The sequence below is a fragment of the Mytilus californianus genome, unplaced genomic scaffold (assembly GCF_021869535.1).
Source record: "Mytilus californianus isolate M0D057914Y unplaced genomic scaffold, xbMytCali1.0.p SCAF_9, whole genome shotgun sequence".
NCBI lineage: Eukaryota > Metazoa > Mollusca > Bivalvia > Mytilida > Mytilidae > Mytilus > Mytilus californianus.
The window spans coordinates 26,387,000-26,410,553 of NW_026262745.1; the positions used below are offsets into that span (position 1 = coordinate 26,387,000).

General features: G+C 32.6%; 1 protein-coding gene across 2 annotated transcripts in view; it reads left to right on the plus strand.

The window, feature by feature from the left end:
- Positions 1-22,186, plus strand: part of LOC127715268 (glutamate receptor ionotropic, kainate 3-like) — a 65,168-nt gene extending 42,982 nt beyond the window's left edge. The window contains exons 8-14 of one of the 2 annotated variants that reach the window (XM_052221304.1): positions 272-304; positions 2,325-2,429; positions 5,021-5,152; positions 7,397-7,600; positions 8,918-9,750; positions 11,656-11,848; positions 16,201-22,186. In XM_052221304.1, the coding sequence (XP_052077264.1) occupies positions 272-304; positions 2,325-2,429; positions 5,021-5,152; positions 7,397-7,600; positions 8,918-9,750; positions 11,656-11,848; positions 16,201-16,257 (1,557 nt within the window). In that variant the 3' untranslated portion in view covers positions 16,258-22,186. The remainder of the gene's footprint in view (positions 1-271; positions 305-2,324; positions 2,430-5,020; positions 5,153-7,396; positions 7,601-8,917; positions 9,751-11,655; positions 11,849-16,200) is intronic. The other variant, XM_052221305.1, reaches the window with a different exon arrangement.
- The last annotated feature ends 1,368 nt before the right edge of the window (positions 22,187-23,554 follow it).

Sequence of the window (23,554 nt, forward strand, 5' to 3'; positions counted from 1 at the left end):
GTAACCCCGAAAATGCTTCATATAAACAACGGCTGTCTAGGAGCTTTCTTTACTTAAACAGTTTTATTGACTATAATATATCTTTGCAACAAATATCTCTTCTGATTCTCTTTCTCGAATATTATTTCTAATTTCAAACTTAAAGATGGAATTCAAAATCTATAATTTCAAACTTAAGACTCGGATTTTTTTTTATATTGAATAAAGGATCTCAAATAATCCCTGTGGTCTTTCATAGGTTAATTCACGTATATTTTCAAAATAAACAAAGGTTTTTAACAGATACGGGTCCATCCAACATCGGGTAACTATGATTAGTTGCACTTTATTTCATATGCAGTTTATATTTGTTTCTCTTATTTGTTCATTATTGCTTTGGTCGTCTGTATAAGTTTTTACTGAATAGAGTAGATACAACCAATTTAGATAATTATAGTAGCACCAAATAGTATTAACGATTAAGTTACATGTTTTCGTGTCGTATGAAGCAACAGAAAGCGTGAACGGTAAATGAAATTATCAATGACCCATCGAAAAGTTTTCAAAACAGAATTCACTTAAAAACAACGACATCACCAAAGTTAAAGCTTTGTCATTTATAAAAACGCGAACAACGAAAACTGAAAATTGGACATATTTCTAGTTTTATTGAAAGGAAATTGTGTTGTACGTGAATATTATTTCACAAATTATAATTGAAAACGCAGACAAATAACAAATTTGTAAATTTTATAGCCACAAAGGGATAAAAACGAAAAAAAGATATTATTAAGCTGACTAATTAAAAACCTCATGTATAATCAAACACATGTTCGAATTACACATGTGCCGATATTGTAAGCGATATTTTGATATACTTTTTTCACACACGTACCTATATTTAAAGTTATTTTTATTTAATTTATCGGTTTTGTGTTCAGTTTTCAGTTCTTTTTTTAGCTTTTATTTGGTGTATTCCTTTTCATTTATTTTTTTTTGTTATTATATTTGTGACTGAACATATTTGAATTGCTGTGGTGTGTAATGTTGTTAACATTTTGTTCAATTCTATTGTATCAGTTGGTTTTGCTTTGCTGTGGCACACCCATGTAATACATCGTTCAACAACCGTAGACTTAGAGCGTTTGAAGACATAAGAATATCTTAACTCTCCGATTACAGAATACATAATTATTTTTTGTATCAGAAAAATCTATCATTTCATCTACAAGTAGTTGCTTGTTTTAGAGTCAAAAGTTTTAGACGTCAAACTTGACGGTTTACGTGCTGTTGAATAACCATGAATATGTGCTTTTGTGTGTCAAATGAGGAATACTGTTATTCTATTTATCGAGTTAAGGATCTTCAACAACATGTGCAAATATCTATTTCATACGACGAGAAAAAGACTGATCATAATGTACGCTAGAAAAATATTTTTAAAAGGCGAAAGATAACATAGGGACAATCAAATCTCATAAATTGATGAGAGACCGACAAAACCATGGCAACAAATGAAAAACGACAGAAGGACAAAGAGTCTAGAAAACACAAGTACATAAAACACTGTAAGAAAGACCAAGTTTTATCAAAGATCATGGGGAAGGGACAACCATTTGTCAACAAAACACCGCATCTTAAACTGATCATTGAGTAACATGAACCCCATCAACAATCAGGGGATGGTAATAATCAATAGTCTTTCATTAGGAACTTAGGTCATATTCAATCGTAATGTTTCAATTTGTTATATGTAATAGATAAGAAATTCATAAGCCATCGGTACACGTTAATTGTTTACCTCTAATACCTCGAATTAAACAATTTTATTATGAGTACATAGCGTTTTGTACTACAAAGAATAATGCATAAAAAGTCACTTACCGAAAGGAAACAAAGGAAAATCAAAGAAAAGTAAATTCCTCAAATTTAAACATAACAAACTATTGCATGAACCATCCCCTCCTTAAAAATGTGGGAAGTAGAAGCGAACTGGGGGTAACTCTTGGTGCTCTGAAACAGTACGTAGTTTTTGCTCTATAAGTAAGTGTGATTTGATACTAGCTGCGCATACCAAGTAAACATTGCTTTTGTTGACATATCATCAACAAAGAAAGAATGATGACATTATGGCTACGACAAGTACGATATACTTATATGCATCTGTAACTGTTAAGTCCGTGAAGTCCGAGGATTGATATCGTATTACTATTAAGCAATGATAATATGCTGTTTTATTCTTTTACATCTGGTGATTGGTTCACATGACCAATGATTTGATAAAACGACGAGCAAATGAAAATAGACATAATCATTTATTAATATCAATGCTCATTTATTTAAAGTCTATATTTGGAGATACCGAAGAAGTCAATGTATATACCAATGACGATACTACTAAGCCAGATACAGATTATAGGAAGAAAGATTTGATGTTTGAGACTCTTAAGGTAACTATTCTTTTCGCTTCTAACATGATGTATAACCTTTTCATTTTCAAATATTTCGTTGTTAGATGTTGATGTTTTTTTAACTAAGGTTCCAACTCCAAAAAAACAAAGTTATGGTATTGGCTATTCTTTCATTGTTCATTTTAGTCATAATGCTCTTCTGATATTTATAAACCCTTGATCCTCGATTGTTTTGGTTTTGCATGTTCTTAAGGAAGGTAAATTCCTTTTTATATCACTATATTTCTACTAAATCAGGAACATTATTCTGGTCATAATAATCAAATTCCTCAAATTTTAACATAACAAACTATGGCATGAACCATCCCCTCCTCAAAAATGTGGGAAGTAGAAGCGAACTGGGGGTAACTCTTGGAGCTCTGAAACAGTACGTAGTTTTTGCTCTATAAGTAAGTGTGATTTGATACTAGCTGCGCATACCAAGTAAACATTGCTTATTTTTCTCATTTACAAAATCTGTACCTATGGCAATGAATGATTTTCTTGAGGAATTAGCAATAAAATAGAAAAAGAAAGGATATGGGGTATCCATCCATGACACAAAATCAGTACATGCACAGTAAAAAACACACAAAAAAGCAAAGGAACAGCACTTTTATTGCTGTTCTTCATCTCAAAGTCACAGTGAGGCCTTCAACACAGAGTGAAAAAACTCTCACCTTACGGCAAGTTTAAGAAGGCTCCTAGCACCGGTTTAAGCGGAATTATTTGCAAAATGATTCGGATAGACATTGTAAGATGTATAACCACCAAATCGGGACCGGTCAAAAAAATAGAACATATTGGAAAGTAGTACATATTTAAAACAAAACAGTTCCTACGCATAGATGTAATTATATAAGACTATACAATAGATATAAGAAGATGTGGTATGAGTGACAATGAGACAACTCTCCATCCAAGTAAAAATTTATAAAAGTAAACCATTATAGGTCACAGTACGGTCTTCAACACGGAGCCTTGGCTCACACCGAACAGTAAGCTATAAAGGGCCCCAAAAAATTACTAGTGTAAAACCATTCAAACGGGAAAACCAACGGTCTAATCTATATAAAAACGAGAAACGAGAAACACTTATGAACCACATCAACAAACGACAACTACTGAACATCAGATTCCTGACTTAGGACAGGTGCAAACAAATGCAGCGGGTTTAAACGTTTTAATGATACCAAACCTTCACCCTTTTTCTGAAACAATAGTGTAACATCACAACATAGAAAGACACACTATAAAATATCAACTGAAATAGCTTAACTCAATCAAAGGACATATTAACACCATTGAACATACACTGAACAAATAAATTTGACCTATGACACAATGTAAATACAAAATAAATAAACTAAGAGAAGAATAATAAAAGTAACATGTTATATCGGTAAGAAATGTTCAACAATTAAAGAAAAACAATATGCTCGAACAAAAAATACCATCCATTTGCAAAAACTTTAAACACAGGTAAATGAAAATAATTTTGTTGATAGGTATACCTGTACAGTACCAATAGAGAAAGGAAATATTTTTACAAAGTAAATAATTTTGAATACAAAATAAATAAACTAAGGGAAGAATAATAAAAGTAACATGTTATATCGGTAAGAAATGTTAAACAATTAAAGAAAAACAATATGCTCGAACAAAAATACCATCCATTTGCAATAACTTTAAACACAGGTAAATGAAAATAATTTTGTTTTCATGTATACGTGTACAGTACCAATAGAGAAAGAAAATATTATTACAAAATAAATAATTTTGATGTTCACAGTACGAAGTAAAAATTTATAGTTATACCAAACACTTATAAAAGCTGGTATATAGACCAGATATAACCCTTAAACATTAAATAACAAAAAAGCAATACAATTAGTATCAACAGGTCAAATAAACAAGAAAGTACGATTTGAGAGTACTCGCAGTTACTGACAGCTAGTCACTTATTCAAGTCCACTTATTAGAAACATAAAAAGCTGTAGTTTTCTTATTTTAAGAAGCAGCATAGAAATGCGTCGTCATTTTTGTTCAATTTCAGAGGGCCAGTATTCAGATATTAAAAAAATTCTGTACTTGAATATCGTTCTGTTGCTTAAAATTCAGAGAAGATAATAGGTGTTATCACAAAAAAAAATGTAAGTTGTTGCGTTCAACATTCATTTAACAGTCAAAACAGATATAAAAACAACAACAAATTAAATTCAAATATTTTACCAATAGAAAAGTAATCGCGTATTGAAAGAATTATAGTACTACATTATATGAAAGGAACGAAGAAGTAAAGACAATCATGTTCTATCCTCGACAAACATTGTCCCGATAATAGGGCACAAAATATTCAAAAGTTAACAAAATTTCATTCTAACAGTATGTTTGTAACGTTGGGATGAAGTATCATTGCTGTATTACCGACATCTTCTTAGATTTATAATTGTTGATATTTTTATAGATTATAAACTAATGATTTAGAATAAATTGTATAAACATTATAAATCACAAATCAAAGGTGCAATTTATTCGGCTATTAATAGTTACCATATTTTAAATAATATATCAAAAAACCTATTTATCAGATTGGTCGATGGGTTTCTTACAAGGATGGATTGTTTCTTCCGAGACTTCAAATGACTGAGAACATTGAAAGAGGAAATAAAACTACACCGTTTCCTTTGAGGGGAAGAAAAGCAAGAATAGTCATGATTGAGGTGAGTGGGAATTGTCTTGAGTAATCAATGCTATCTTTATAGTGATTATATGAACTACTGACAAGAGAATGTAACTTATGAATAAAAGTATTAAATTAGTATTGGCATAAATGCAACACATGTAAAAGTTATATTCAGATTTTTATCAGTATGTATTCATTATTCTTTAGTTATTCAATACGCATGCTGTCGTTTTAGACTTCTTTCGTACAAAACAAATGCCTTTTTTATTAATAAGTATTGATGTTTAAGTAAGATCAAAGATATGTTTATTGATATAGTAACAGTGATTTCAAATGATAGTGCCAATTTTCACTGTATTTTTTTCACTCGTATTGTCAAAATCAGGAAGTGGATAAAACATAGTACTACATTGAATATTAAAAAGTTTTGGTGATATGCTGATTTGAATTTAACAAATTTCCATAGATTAAAATTGTATTGAGCTCTAAACTTTATTGAAGACAATTTTAAAAAATTCATGTTTTCGTACAATTTTGCATCAAAGAACATCTTTTAGATACAGCAAGTGTACATTTGACATGCGTTAAAAGTTGAGTTATTTAGACATTTCCTAATTAATAAAATTCATTTTGTTAACTTTGATAGATTCCGGATTTAAAAAGGATCACGAAAGATACCAGGCAAATAGCTGTCTTCTTATTCATATCGTCTTAAACATGCATGAAATATTTGCCACTGGACGTTAAACAACCAACAATCAATCAATCTTATTCATATTTAGTTACATAAAATTTCAAATATCGAATTTCACAGTCAGATTTGGCATCTTGAATTTTGAAATCAGATATTGAATTTCGAATATAACCAATTGCTCAGTTTAGATCTTTATATGTGTGTTTCCAATCAGAAATTTTTTCTTGGCCTTCGTACAAAAAGGTTTAGATAATCTTATAAGCTACAAATGGTGATTGGCAATTTAAAGTAAGCATTACAAACACTAATGTTTTCAAGAATAATATCTATGAAAAACAAAAAGTAGATTCGGACTTCTTTTAAACTGAGTTTTACTGTGCGTATTGCTATGTGTTTCTTTATCATACATTGGCTAGAGGTATAGAGGGAGGGTTGAGATCTCACAAAACATGTTTAACCCCGCCGCATTTTTGAGCCTGGCCCAAGTCAGGAGCCTCTGGCCTTTGTTAGTCTAGTATGTTTTTTTAATTTTAGTTCATTTATATGTTTTGGAGTTTAGTGTGACGTCCATTTTCACTGATCTAGCACACAATTTTATTTAGGGGCCAGCTGAGGACCACCTCCGGGTGCGGGATTTTCTCGCTGCGTTGAAGACCCATTGGTGGCCTTCGGCTGTTGTCTGCTCTATGGTCGGGTTGTTGTCTCTTTGACATATTCCCCATTTCCATTCTCAATTTTATTAGGTGACAGTAGTTTACCGATGTTCAAATCTCATAAATCCACTATGAAGATTCAAATCAATGTAACAAACATAAACTCATAAAATTGCACGAACCCGAACAAAATTAAAAACAGCAGATGTCCAATAGTTGTTTAAGGTTAAAAAGCAATTAATTCTCTAGACTTGATGCTGAGATCAAAATATTAACAATTTATGGGCGGAGGCATATTTGATTTATTTCTATGTTTGTTTGAATCTTTAAGTCGGTTATGTTAGTATGTTTTTGGTGTATGTTACATTGGAGTTCTGTATGTTACATTGGAGTTTTGTATTTTTGTTAATACTTTTTTATACAGTTTTGGCTGCTTTATTTAAGTATTGTCATGTTTACCAATTATGTTTGTTTAGGTTGCTTGCCCAATTTTGTCAATACAACGGAACTATAAACAACTGGCATAAGTGGAAGGTTAAGCCAGTTATGACAACAGGTTTAACCTCTATTTTCTTCAAACGACAGGAATATGACAGTTGCTTAGCATTCGCTATCGTTGGTTGATATAGTCGAGCGTTTGATTTGTTAGGTTTTATGGACGTCCTTTATTTTTAATTTACCCTGTACTTCGGTAATTTCATTGATCCCTTTTTCAATAGATTCAGTGTCTAAACAAGGTCTTCAAAGATATATTCCAGGAAAAAACCTGTCTTCAAATTCGTAATAAATATTCATTTATCGAAAGACAAATATTCTCCTTTATTTCTTTTGATTTTGCTTAGAGGTTCGAGAGAGAAAGGGGTGTTCGCAGAAACATTTTCAAGTCTTAGACATGTAACAAGAATAATTTAGCTTGTATTTATAATCTTTACAGGAAAAACCATTCACCATGCACAAAAAGGACCATGAAAAATATAGCGGCAATGAAAGATTTGAGGGCTATTCGGTTGACCTTATTACAGAAATAGCTAATATGTTGGACTTTGAATTTGAAATATACCTTGTTCATGATGGAAAGTTCGGGACAAAAGAAAAAAATGGTGAATGGAACGGGATGCTTGGAGAACTTTTAAAGGGGGTGTGTATTATAGTTTACTGATATTCAGTTTGACAGTTAGGTTTGTCTATAGTATGCGGCTATTTTATAGTATTTGTTCGAATATTTCTTTTAGATGAAATTATAATGTGTCGCATCTGAAGCGCTTTTCTTGATAACCTTCATGAGAACGCTAAAAAATGTAAAGCTAAGATGTAATTATGCATACTTGAATACTTCGGGGTTGCTTGAAAGGTCATAAAACCTTTAAACTTTCAAATCATCTGTGTATATATGCTTATACTATTTTTGAAAGGAATTGAAACACATGCATGTGCAGAAAGGTTTTAAATTACTAGCTATTAGCTTGTGGTGTCCGGGAAGTCAAAACAGATATCTCTAATAATGAGTAATGAGGCCTGTTTTAATTTAATTTGAAATTGAGTATTAACTCGGGAATTTTTTCCTTAGTTGTAAGAAAATATTGTAGTGAAAGCCAATTTATTCTCCGGCGAGTATATTTGCATTAGAAGCACCAGATATTAATTTACCAATATTGAATTGAAATTAAAATATATTTATAGAATGTTCAATTTAGCTTTATCTGAATCAATTGACACTATGTACACAGTTGTGACCTAATCGTACATAGCATGTCTAGTCGGATAGAATGTTTTTATTTCCATAAACACACTGAAGAAAGTGAATCGTTAGATTCGGGGTAACTTACTATAAATTTCTCTAATTTTCATGCTTTTTTCACATTTCTCGATCGGTGTGAGAAAAACATTTCTTTTCTCTAGTGAAACCTTTGTTCTCGACACATGATTGGTCGAAATTCAATTATGATGTCAAATTTTCTATTGTGACGTCATGAAAAAAGGCGACTATGTCTGATGACGTCACATAAATAGAACTTTCTGCAAATCTTTGAAAAGGAAGGATAAACTTTGTTAAGATATCGTCTAAAAATCATTAGAGAACAGATTCCACCACTTTGCCTCGTGTATTACGAGTTAAATTTTAATATTAAAAATTTTAATATTAAAATTTAACTGTCTCGAGTGGAGAAATATCATCGTAACACACTTGATGTAGTGGTGGAATCTATATTTCTCATTTATTATAATCATTGAGTAAAAGTAAGAAGAATTGCGATGATCATAAAATCAAATATGTACAGTAAGCAATAATATAATTTGCTTGTTATAATTCATATTTAATCAAAGCCGCGAACCGAACGTCCAAAATATATTTACGATGGGATCATTATACATGACATAAAACGATTAGGCCACTATTTACATAACATTGAATTTGACATAAAAATGACATAACTAGTTAGTTTTTCTGTTTCAGAATGCTACAATGTCTGTGGCTCCTCTTAGTATCAACTCTCTAAGGGAAGAAGCTGTAGATTTTACAAAACCATTCATGACTAGATACATCAGCGTGTTAATGAAAGTGCCAATGTCAGAAAGATCATATTTTGAATTTTTAAATCCTTTACATCCCTTAGTATGGTTCTGTACTTTCGGTGCGTTCGTAGTTGTAAGTCTTGTACTCTATATGTTTGAAAAGGTTGGAGCATCACATAGTAAAGACTTGCCAGGCATATCCTTTAAAGAAAGTTTTTGGTTTGTGTTTGGATCATTACTTCAGGGTAGCACAGAAGCTTCACCATCAACACTCCCAGGACGAATACTTACAAGCGCTTGGTGGTTTTTTGCTTTGATTTTAATTTCTTCGTATACAGCCAATTTGGCAGCTTTTTTGACTGTGAAAAAAATAAATACTCCCATTAAGTCCGTGACAGATTTAGCATCACAAACTACTATAAGATATGGAACTGTTATAGATAGTGGCATTATGCAATTTTTCAAAAATACGGATATAGAACATTTTGCAAAAATGTGGGCACAGATGAGTGAAATAGACCCTCAAGAATCAATGGTTGCGAATACAAGTGTTGGCTTTCAAAAAGTCAAAAAGGGGAATTACGCTTTCTTTTGGGATACAGCCGTTAATAAGTATATGACAATTAAAGACTGTGAATTTATGGAGATTGGTCCTCATTTTGATCCAAAAGGATTTGGAATTGGAGTTCCACCCGGAGCCACATACAGGGAAGAGTTATCGATGGCAATATTGAAATTAGGAGATGCAAGTATATTGCATCAACTTGAAAATAAGTAAGTCACTTTTTACTGCCGCAGAATTTTATGTTAGAACAACCATTGAAGGTAACTTACAAGGTCGTAAGTTTATCTAGTCCACACGCTGGTGACAACTATAAAGAAATATTACAGGATAATTGCACTTATTTTGAGGAGTATTGATCCATGCGTATATTAAAGTTCACAATCTTGCTACATGTAACACCAAATATTTCACCTACATTGATGATACTTCGACCAATTTTTGCAGCTCTTATGCATACAGTAAGGATGTAATAAAATTGACAATGGAAACGGGGAATGCGTCAAAAAGACAACAATCCGACCAAAGAGTAGAAAACAGCCAAAGAACACCAATGGTCTTCAACACAGCGAGAAAATCCCGCACCCCGAGGCGGGCTTCAGCTGGCCCCTAAATAATAATGTGTACTAGTTCAGCGATGATGGACGTCACACTAAACTCCGAAACATATAAATAAACCAAAATTTAAAAAATATATACAAGACTAACAAAGGCCAGAGGTTCCTGACTTTGGACATCACAACCCTCCCCTATACATCTAGCCAATGTGGAATAAACAAACACACATCAATATGCACAGTAAAATTCAGTTTAAAAGAAGTCCGAGTCTGATGTTAGAATAGGTAACAGAAGAAACTAAGCAAAATGACAATAATTATCATAAATTAACAAAGGACTACTAGCAGATACTGACATTCCAGCTCCAGACCTCAATTAAACTGATTGAAGGATTATGTCTTCATCATATGAAAGGCAAGCAGAATCCCTCCCGTTAGGGGTTTAGTATCATAAAATATACGAAAAGAACATGACCTGTATCATGCCATAAACTGGTTTTAAAATAAATATGTTTTTTCCGATGCAAAGACCCTATTAGTGAATCAATATTAATTCCAAAAAATGCCATCTTTAGTGACGTGACAACAGTATCGTAACTATATCCCTTCTGAATAAGTCTGTTTTGAGGTGAATGACGACATTGTTGTGCTTTGTATAGAATATTACCATAATCTAAGATTTAATCTAATGTTCATTTCCGCCTTCTTAATTTTCTTGTCTGTTTGCGTGCAAATATCGTTTTACTCGATATCTCTATTTGGAAAATACAAAACTTTAATGAGAAAGTACGTAATGCAATATCAATCAAGATGCAACATTTTGAACTCATCGAATGTTCTACTTTTTAGACATATTTATAAACGAAGGCCAGTAAACATATAGGCAAAATTTGAGTTTTTATTTTACATGTAATTCACATGAAATATTTTACACTATATTGTAAACTCGTATATAGCTTATCAAAGGGAACCGTAAAAATTTTAGGTGATAGATTAGATGTTATGTATCATTTCCTATTCTCATATTTAGACAACATTTCCGCTCGGACAATTTTTATTTTCGATATGAAATTATAAAGTGCTTATATTAAGAAGCAGATTAATTATCTTTGGAAACTCTCTGTGTCATTTTGTTATTCAATTGTTGGCAAAAGTTATACGACATATATGCTGTTATCAGATGTCAACTTACTTAATGTATAGAGTTACATGCATTCAGCTGCATAAAATACCGGTTGATAGCAAATTGGTTTGTAAAACATGTTTACACATTTGACTTTTTTATGTAAGCGACGGGGGCATTAAGTGCTACCCTTGACCGTCCATCCTTCCATCTTTCCGTCTTTCTGTCCGTCCGTTCCATTTTCGTTGCAAAGCTTGAGCGGGGGCATTCGTGTCCTCAGACACATTCTTCTTTTATTTGAATTTTCTGACTAACTGATTTATTGTGCCGAACTAAATGTTAATCATTGTCGACCCAATACTATACATTACATTAAGTATAACGATTTTTAATGGAGGAAATGTATGACTAGGAACCAAATGAAACTACTTTTGCAGGTGGTGGCCACGACGAACGTGCCCAGATGTAACTAAACCTTCTGCAGAAGAGACATCAGAACTTCAGATTGAAAATGTGGCGGGAGTTTTCTTCATTTTATCGGGAGGTATTGTGTGTGCAGCAATAGCTTGTGTTTTTGAATACTTCTCTAAAAGTTGTAAAAATCGAGAAAGAGAAGTCCAAAAACGAAAGGTAAGATTGACATTATGATTATTTTACTTAATATGCAATAATGGTAAGCATTAATATTACATTCCATATATGTATATCCATTTTATTCCACCAGTATGGTATATGTACGCTACGTCAACTCTGAACAAAAGACAAATGATCTAACTCAAAGCGGAGTGTCCGAACAAGACTGAATTTACCACAAAGCAAGTTCTGTGGTGCAAGCTGTATTCTCTGAATTAAACTGATACAGTCTAGATAGATTGAATACGTTGTGCTGTCAGAGCACGAGAATATTGTTATAAAGAAACATAGTACTGAAGAAATATTTTCAATATTCATTTTAAAAGTAGAAAATGAAAAGAATTCACAAGAGACATGCAAAATCAATACCAAAGACAGCAGTGAAGTTCAATTCCCCAAATTTCACACTTTTACAAATGAATATATACAGATTAATGATTTTGTTTCCTTGCGTTCTGTGGGGCAAGCTGCATTTGGTCTCTCTCTACTGTTTCTTACCTAATTTATATGTTTATTGGGAAAACAATTTGATTTAAAAAAAAAGTTTGATAAGTTTTATGTTAACTTTTAAGACATTTGGTTATTGTATATAACTAGAGAAGTGAATTTATTAGACACTGAGACTTCGTCAAAGATAGCCATTATCAAATGTATTGAATTGACGAGAATGAAAAATAAATGATTGATGCAGTCACATTCTATATTGCTTGCTTTGTGGTAAATTCAGTCTTGTGTCGGAAACTTCGCTTTGAGTAAGATCATGTGTCTACTGTTCAGAGTTTATGTAGCGCACATATACCATACTAATCACTTCCATGAAAAAATGACTTTACCAATTCTTGATTGAGGGAAATTTCTATACGGCACATAATGCAGTTTTAATGGATATGTTAAATGCGTTCACAACAAAACGATTGTTTCGATTTTAAATTCAATTACATATGAACATTTTGATATTTTACTCTTAGATCTGTACTTTGTGTCTTTTTATACGCCTGTCAAAATTTTGACAGAACGTATTGTGGTATACAAATGTCCGGTGTCCGTCTGTCTGTCCGTCCGTCTGTATGTCTGTCCGGCGTCCACATGTCGCAACGTAACTTGAGAACGACTTATCCAAATTTCATGAAACTTAATATAGTTGTTTCTTATGATGGTCAAACGATCTGTATACTTTTTGGTGAAAATAAGATTAAAACTTTTTGAGTTACGGGACTTTGTAACTAAAATGTCGCGCCGTATAACTTCTTAGTTATATTAATCTAAAGATTTGTATACTTTTTGGTGATGATTCAAAATTTTATTTTAGAGTTATTGAGCTTTTTGTAAAAAAAGGGGGGGGGGGGGGGTTCACATGTCGCGCCGTATCTCAAAAACGATTTATGATTGTCTCTTAAAACTTTACACGCTTCTTAATTATATTAATCTAAAGATCTGTATACTTTTTGGTGATGATTCAAAATTTTATTTTAGAGTTATTGATTTTTTTATAAAAAAGGGGGATTTTCACATGTCGCGCCGTATCTCAGAAACGAATTATGATTATTACATAAAACCTCACACACAAGACTACGGTGTGCTCGTGGCGCAGCTGTTTATTTTTGTTATTTGGAACAGGGGCGGATCCAGCCATTTATAAAAGGGGGGTTCCTAACCCAGGATAAAGGGGGGGTTCCAACTATATATCCCCATTAAAATGCATTGGTCGTAAAAAAAGGGGGTTCAAACCCCCGGAACCCCTCCCCCCCCTGGATCCGCCACTGTGGAATGTATCAATACCCTGTCACGTCCGGTCTGTATTTTTGTTAGATGTTGATCTGATGAGTTAAGCCCTTTTCAACTGATTTTTATAATTTTTTTTTTTTTGTAACACCACTGTCCCAGATTAGGGGAGGATTGAGAGCTCACAAACCCCGCCACATTATGTATGTGCCTGTCCGAAGTCAGGAGTCTGTAGTTCAGTGGTTGTCGTTGGTTCATATCTGTCAAATTTCGTTTTTCGTAAATTGTTTTGTTATAAATTAGGCCGTTAGTTTTCTCAATTGGCTTGTTTCATATTTTCCATGTCGGGTTTTTTTTTATACGGTATGGGTTTTTCTTATTGTTGGAGGCCGTACGGTTGCCTATAATTGCTTACATCCACTTCATTTGAACTTTGGTGGATAGTTGTCTCGTTGGCAATCATACCATATCTCCTTATTTTGATATTTCAATAAATATTTTAAAATGTGCATATCTTCTGGAATAGATACATGCATGCAAACTTAAATAATATACTTTTTATATATTACAATTTTTTTCTAACATAATTTTTTTTATTCGCATTTTCATACCATCTCTTTTGACAATTCATGTCTTCAGTAAGTTCAACATCCTCCTTTGCAAACACACATGGGGAAAATTCCTACTGGAAATATTGTCCCATTTAGATAGAACCAATATCCCATTAGTAATTGACTTTACAAATGAACAATAAACAACTAATATGATACGGCGACAGGAAAAATTGACCTTAAATTCCTGATATAAGACTAAACAATAGAGTAAATAAGACAAAACAATGAAAAACAAATGAAGTGTCGTATTTCATACAATCAATATACAAAGACAATCAGACAATTCATTACTCAAGTGTCATTTGTCGTTCCTTCTGATGTGACTGACCGCAATAAAATACAAATTTGCCTTCATTAGTTTCAGCTTTGGGACAGATTGTGGGTTCGTCTTATTATCATCTAAACGTATACACGTACTTATAAATATACAAGTTAGCTTAACGTGAATATTTCAGAAAAATACAAGTTCGCATTAACACATAATTGTACTAATGAATTGGTTTTTTGATAGAAAATAAAAGCTAATATTCAAGTATGCATTTTTATAAATGAAACCGTTCATTTAATTGATTTGAAATAATGAGATACGACCAATGGCTCACTAGTGTACACATCTACTGGTATGATAATCTTAACTATGTCAATTGAAAGCCATATAAACTGCTAGATATACTAAACCAATCACTTCTTTATAAATTTTGCACATAACAGTCCTTATAGACAGAATACGTTGGCTAATATATTTTATAGACAGAATACGTTATAGATAGAATATGTTGGTTAATATATTTTATAGACAGAATACGTTGGCTAATATACATTTATTTCCCGTGCCGGAGGGAGATATGAAGATTTGTTCATCCAAGAATATTCATATTTCACGAGGGCTCTGCCCGAGGGAAATATGATTTTTCGAGGGTGAGCAAATCTTCATATCTCCCGAGGCAAAGGGAAATGAATGTTTTATTCCACTGCCTATGCTTTGTTTACTATCAATACATTAAATATTATTATGCATACATTTTTTTCTTATCCGCTTGTTTTTGCAAGTCAAACTAAACACGACATACCCATTGGTAAACAGTAAGGATCATAATTTAATTATAAGTCTTTTTGTTTTATCGTCTAAAATAAATTTGCACATGATAATGATTTTTGCTATCGCTATTTTAAGAAGAATAAGAAGTTCAAAACGTTATGTACATTAACCGCGCGTAACGTCGCAAGAAGTAATCCCGACATTTCAGAGGGGAATATGATCCTCAGAATGGAATATGAAGATTTGTTCAATGACACGTGGGATAGTCTCAACCAATCAAATATTGATTAAACTATCAATATGTTTAAACAGTGGAATAATATATTTTATAGACAGAATACGTTGGTTAATATATTTTATAGACAGAATACGTTGGTTAATATATTAAAAGAGAAAAAAATATTATTAAGTGTACTATGCTAGTACATTCTATAACTTTAATAAATATATCAGTCACGCTCAAACTAAACAAATGAAAGCCAAGGATGTACCTATGTACTTGAATAGGCGAGTAGTAATATGACTTAAACAGAATATCCAAATACTAAGTTATTTCTATACAGTTCGTTTATTAGTACCTTAACAACGCCTATTTTGTCTCTTTCCAATAAACAAGGTTGTTTAACTCGGTGTTGCGGTTTGGTTTTTTTTCGAATAAATCTTCCGATGGTTTGATAGTAGCATGCTTATTTGTGAAAGCCAAATTTATAGGAAATAAAACCTTTTTCAAATGGCTGAGATATCTTACCAGTTTGAAAGTTACAGGTATAAACATAAATTTAAAAAGGCAAAGGAAACCTTTCCATCATAAAAAAAATAGAAAGATAATAGATATACGCATCGAAGTCATAAATATAATGTAGTTTTCCCATGATCATAATGGTTTTCATAATCACATTTTATCATGTCTCTTACGAACAATTACTGCTAGTAGTAGCTATATTAGACATCATGTACATTATATATATTTTCAGGAAAATAACAGTACTCCGAACCATGTAAATCATAAAGAAAGAGAAAGCTTTTTATGACATAATGGAAGTTGTAGCTAGCTATTTTTGTTCATCAGATAATGGTGAAGCTAGTAGAATATGTTTAATATCCTCGAGAGTACATATTACGTTACAGCACATCATAAAAGCTTGCAGACTTGAGACCATTTGTTGATCTCATATTGTATTTATGGCGCAGTAATTGGGAGGTGTACAAAAATTATCTTCATATTTCAAATTAAGATGAAACTGAGATCTTTAATTCTTTAAAAAATATTCCATTTTGGTTTAATTGATAAACATGTTATACCGACTGGATTGCTCTAGATATGTGTTTATAATATAGGCCTGCTTCCAACACAGTATTTATAAAGCCGAGTTCCCGCCTGAAGTATTGACAGCAAAACAATTCCATAGAAGTCAAAATGAATGATTAAAACTCGAAGTAATAAGCAAAAAAGAACAGTTAAAGAAGGAGGAAATCCGTCGTTACAGTATGGTGGTTTTTATTGTTAAAGTCGAATTTGTTCGTTTGACATTTCTCTAAATGATGTAATTTAATCTACATTTTTAAGACATTGTACCATTGATTTTTATGATTTTCAGCGACAAATGTTATGGTACATTTGAAATAATGATTACCTTCATGTAAATTATGCATAACTGTCGTGAGCTTAGTCTAATAAGTCATGTAAAATATGTTTAGAAGATAGTTTTAAGTAACACAAGTTAAGTGTCTAAAAATTGGGAATCTCTTTAAGGCATTATAACGATAACAAAATGGGTCTATGCAAGTACCGGCCATACATGCAATCCTATTAATTCAAAAGAATACGATAAAAGTCCGAATACGCATGATTAAAAGAGGGACGAAAGATACTAGAGGAACAGTCAAACTCATAGATCGAAAACAAACTGACAACGCCATGGCCAAAAATAAAAAGACAAACAGACAAATAATAGTACAGATGACACAACATAGAAAACTAAAGACTAAGCAACACGAACCCCACCAAAAACTGGGGGTGATCTCAGGTGCTCCGGAAGGGTAAGCATATCCTGCTCCACATGTGGCACCCGTCGTGTTGCTTATGTTATTACAAATCCGGTAAATAGTCTAATTCGGTAAGTCACATTCGAGAAAAGGGAAGGTATTGTAGTTACGACATAAGGAACATATCCGATATCATCTGTGAAACGGTTATTCCATAACGGTCAACCAACTCGTGATGGCGTCCGTAAAACTTACGAAGGGATGATTTCAACTTCACCATTTGGAACTCTTGGTTTAATAGCTTCCTTGTGAGCAGCAATCCTCTATCAAGGAAATCATGATAGGAAACACAAGCCCGGGAATATCGTATCAATTGGGAGATATATACTCCGTATGCAGGCGCTGCTGGAATGTTGCTACATAGAAATGGAAAGTTCACAATTGGGAAGCTGAAATCATCTCTTTTGTCGTAAAGTTTTGTTTTCAACCGACCCTCATTTACAATTTCTAGATGTAAGTCAAGATATGAGGCAGACTTAACTGTATCTGTAGTATCCTTTATCTCTAGTTCGATGGGATAGATTCGTTCAACATAGTCACCAAATTTTGTATTATTTAGTGAGAGAACATCATCTATATAGCGGAATGTAGAGTTAAAGGATATTGCTAACTTCTTATCTTTCTTCCTAAGAAGTTCCTGTATGAAGTCAGCCTCATAATAATAAAGAAACAAGTCGGCAAGAAGAGGGGCACAATTAAGTGGCGATTGAGCATAATGTAAGATAGAAATGTATAACTAGATTCTCAAGAGCCTGTGTCGCTCACCTGTATCTACTGTGTTTTTGGAAATCATATAGAATAAGGTTAAAATCATAATAAATAGTATTAGATACCCTAATAATGATTGAGGCCAAGTTTGGTTTGATTTGGCCCAGTAGTTAAATTAAAAGCAGGTCATCCCATTGTAGTCTTACAATAGTTACTGAAGATCCCTTATCATTATCTAAATTAGTTTTCAAGTTGTGACCAATTGAAATTGTTTTTTTTTTACAATTTTCCCTTAGACTTCTATAGTAAACCCCTTTGATCTATTTTTAGCCATGGCGGCCATGTTGGTTGGATGACAGGGTCATCAGATACATTTTTCAATCAAGATACCCTATTGAAAATTGTGGCTAAGTTTAATTCTGTTTGGCCCAGTAGATTAAGTGGAGAAGATTTTTGTAAAAGATTACAAAAATTTACGAAAAATTTACTATAAAGGACAATAACTCATTAAGGGGTCAATTGACAATTTTGGTCATTACACTTATTTGTAGATGGTACTTTGCTGAACATTATTGCTGTTTACAGTTTATCTCTATCTATAATAATATATAACCAAAAACTGTAAAATTTCCTTAAAATTACCAATTAAGGGGCAGTTACCCAACAACGGGTTGTCTGATTAGTCTGACAATTTCAGGGCAGATAGATCGAAACCTGATGAACATTTTTTACCCCATGTCAGATTTGCTCTACACCTTTAGTTTCAGAGATCTAAACCAAAAACTGCATTTTACCCCTATGTTCTATTTTTAATCATGTCGGCCATGTTGGTTGGCAGGCGGAGTCATTGGACACATTTTTTAAACTAGATACCCTAATGATGATTATGGCCAAGTTTGGTTAAATTTGTCTCAGTAGTTTCAGAGGAGAAGATTACAAAAATTTACGAAAAATTGTTAAAAATTGACTTTAAAGGGCAATTACTCCTGAAAGGGTCAATTGACAATTTTGATCATGTTGACTTATTTGTAGAGCTTACTTTGCTTAACATTTTTGCTGTTAACAGTTTATCTCTATCTATTATAATATTCAAGATAATAACCAAAATCTGCAAAATTTCCTTAAAATTACCAATTCAGGGGCAGCAACCCAACAACGGGTTGTTTGATGCATCTAAAATTTCTGAGATATAAGCCAAACTGCATTTTACCCCCATGTTCTATTTTTAGCCATGGCGGCCATCTTGGTTGATGGGCGGGGTCATCGGATACATTTTAAAACAAGATACCCGAAGGATGATTTAGGCCGAGTTTGGTTTAATTTAGCCCAGTAGTTTTAGAGGAGAACTTTTTTATAAAAGTTAACGACGACGACGACGGACGACGGACGCCAAGTGATGAGAAAAGCTCACTTGGCCCTCTGGGCCAGGTGAGCTAAAAAGGAGCCAGAAGCGGACTTTGACATCTTTCAATATTGTAAAGATGACTTGCAGTCCATAACTCTTTATTTTATCAAAATAACAAATAAAATTTAAATATGTGTACATGTACATGTATGTACCAAAAAAAATGCCCCTGCAGAATATTAAATATTTATTGATATAGTTGTTTTCATTATATCTATATATGGTAATGATTGTTTATTGGCTGCTTGATGTCCACTTTGAACTATTTATCCATACAAAGGATCAACATAATGAGTGAGGTGAATATTTCAACATCATGAGTAAGATATTTATATTGCTATGCATGTAGATCTCAATGTATTAAAATAGTCCCTTAAAATACTTGTCACAACAAGGTGATATGGACTTTCATCAAAATAAGATAAATCAGTGATTTTTTTTTAAATTCAAGGGAATTTAATATTAATTTCATCCAAGATAGATAGGTCTATAAAACATTAAACATTGTAGATAAATTTGTACAAAACAGCAGCCGGTGTTTCAAAATTCCACATAGCAAATCTGAACAATATAAACCGTCATTCTTTGTAAAAACATTTTTTTATTGGAATAGACTACCAAACAATCTGTGAGTACCATTACAATTGAGAGCTTTAACACTTCGGTTGCTCTCACATCGTTGGACTAATTTTCCAGCGCCTCTCTTCCGTTGGCGTTGCCATTGATGCTTATCCTGGCCCTGCAACGTACTTATTCAGATTCAGGTCTATGTCTGTTGAAACAATAATCCGGGATGACGATGGTTCTAACGAACATTGATGTGATCGTTGTCATCTAAAGACAGATTTTTAATATTTGTCTCCTAGAACAGGTCTTCATAGATAAAACAAGATGCATTTCGGATAACTGTGTGTTAAGTAACTACTTGTCCACGACAATGAGCTGACACAACTACATGTTGGCATCCCGATTTTTGACCTTTTATTTTCAATTCGATTTATCACACGTGCGTTTGAATCGAACGGAGCAATATATGCACAAGAAAAACGTCTATGTGAAAAAAATTTCAAGGAGAAACAAAATTTGGAGCGGCATGCGGCCCAAAAATTTGCGTAAGCGGTAATTTTTTTTATTTATTGAAAAGTCAATTTCTCCAAAAAAAAGGAGCGGGAAAATCCAAAGAACTATTAATCAAATTGGTGTGGCCTAATATATCATGTATTGTGTTACAACTCTAGATTCTACTGACGAGGAAAGGTAACACTAGGCCACCGAAAGCTGAGTGGTCTAGACCGCTGGACACAGTGCAGGCGGTGTTGTCTCGATATCTCAATAGCATGAGTTCGAATCCCGGCGAGGAAAGAACAAAAATTTGCTTCCGCAAATTTGCAGATTTAACATTGTTGTGCTGAAATTTAGAGTGATTATGTATATATATATATATATATTTGCGGAAGCAAATTTTTGTTCTTCCCTCGTATATATATATATATATATATAAGATTGTCAGCACAAAATAGATTGATCAAATCGGAAAATAATTACTTAACCACATATGTTGATATGTTTATATTATCATCGATCATATGACTGCTTCGTTCACCAAATATCCAGTCCAGTTGTGCGATATATCATATTTTACCATGTATTAGGGTTTACAGTATAAATTAGGTTAAGACCCGTATCAGTACCAATGTCGGACATTAGTGAAAGTATATTTTAAAACAGATTATTTATATTTCTATGATCCATATTAGCCCTTGTATCATATTCCTCTAACCATGTCCGACCATTATCAGACAAGGACCAGTTAGCAATAACTGGAACAAGTATATATACTAAAACATTTTCAGGGAACATATCTAAAATATCATTAGGAATCAGGGAATAGCTGCTTTCAGAATTTCATGTTAATGCAAAAAATAAGTTTTTATTTAAAGCCAAAACAAATTTGCTATAATCAAAGATTGTTTCATATCACGCACGTCTACGTGCATGTCATTGTGTCATTTTAACGATGAATTTAGCTAGCTCCCCAAGCACAGAAGGAATTACCCTGTCCTTTGTTCTCACTCCTCTTGTAGTTGATTGGTTAATGTGATTCCTAGACGCATGCGTGTAGTGATGATATTGACTTCCGTAATAAACTTATCTACTTATATAATTTTTTTTATATAATCCTCTTTCAACTCTTTAGCATGGTTTTCTAAAGAGATGAAATTACAATTTCCATCATTAGGTGATTTTCAATCTATTAATCAATTGAATTATTCAACAGTGACTGAATTTTAATCAAACTATCTAACATTCCACATTATATAACTGTATGTGTACTTAATGTTTGTTTGATTTATTTTGCCATTTGAATGTTTATTTACATATTCGTATGAAAAAGATTGATATAAGATGACCGTAAATATAAAGTTGTCATGTCTTTTGACGACTTCAGTTGAAAGAGTGATTATAATTTCAAGTGTTGATTGGTTGTAATTCAACGTGTTTCTATATATATAGTGTTTTCTGTGATTTCATCTTTTGTATCTACCATATATGCTATGAACATTGTATTCTTAACAAACTAAGAATTGTATGTTATTGTTGATAATAAATTGTGTGAAGAATTTTTCTTCACAATATGTGTGGGACATCTGACTGAGAATGTTTGATACTTTGGAGTGACGAGTTGTTAGTAGCTTCTTTATCGTTTTACTGTACGTTTTATAGTTTATGTTTATACAATGTACTGCTGTACTGTGAATGCTGCCTTTGTACATAATTTAAAATAAAGTGATTTCCATCCATTGGACATTGTAATTTCTTAAAAAGTTTGATTTTCAAAACTGTTTATTGAAACAATAACCTCTATAGATTACCCTAGACAACTACTCGTATTAATAGTTAAGTGCTCAGAAGCACATGTGATCACTCCCGGCTTTTGATTGATTTTGTGTTACTCAGTCTTTAGTTTTCTATTTTGTGTTACTCAGTCTTTAGTTTTCTATTTTGTGTTACTCAGTCTTTAGTATTCTATTTTGTGTTACTCAGTCTTTTGTATTCTATTTTGTGTTACTCAGTCTTTAGTTTTCTATTTTCTGTTACTCAGTCTTTAGTATTCTATTTTGTGTTCTGCGTACTGTTGTTTGTCTTTAGTTTTGTCGTTTTTCGTTTTTTGTCAAGGCATTGCAAGTTTGTTTTCGACTTATGAGTTTGAATATCCTCTCTTTTATTCGACTTTTGTCTATGTGTTACATGTATCCAGGTGTTATATTGGGTGTATATCATTGAAATTGTTGCCAGGTCCTGTACACATAAAATCTTCGTAGAGATAATGGATTACTACAATCATAGATGTGGGTTTATACATCTATGCTACAATGTATGCATACTTCTAACCCAGATATTTCAGATAACCGATATCTTCTATTTAAGAGGCTAATGTAACAACTAAGCGACTGAATTATTCGGGTTAGCATATTTCTAGACATGACGAGCAGAATAATATGACCATGTAAATATTGTATCGTCTATAATTCCGTGATATGACTTAAAGGAGACAAACATCAATAAGACAGCATCCTAGCGATTCCCAACATGACCTCCAAAGGTCAACATATGGTCTAACACAGTTGATAAGAATCTTGTATCTATACAAAATGCCAAGCTTTAAAGGGCCCTTAGTCTTGAGAAGTTGTAAATAAAGTAACGAGTGCCCATCACATATCTGTCATGATTACTTAATTATCATATAGTCAATAACATTAAGAAAGACTTCTCGACAAAAAACAATAACAAGTTATTACAGTAAACTCATCAAAATATGAGACGTCTCTGCATTTGTAAGTGTACTTGGTAGAAACCAATAAATGTGCACTTCGTAGAAAGGATCTAATGGAACAATACCATCAAGTCGATCTATTTTTCATAAATGGTATAATTTCTTTGAAAATTTAGATAATAATTTAAAACAAATGTTGCATTGAATAAGAGTAACGTCAATTTGATAGAGGAGGTGTGATTAGGCCACTTTTTGGCCCTTCGAATTAAAAAAAAACATTATAATCTACCAAATAACATTCTTATGATATTCATATGACATTAGTCTATTAGACATCAGTATCTATATTCATAAAATTTGTCTTACATATTGATCTGCCAAAGTAGCCTCATCC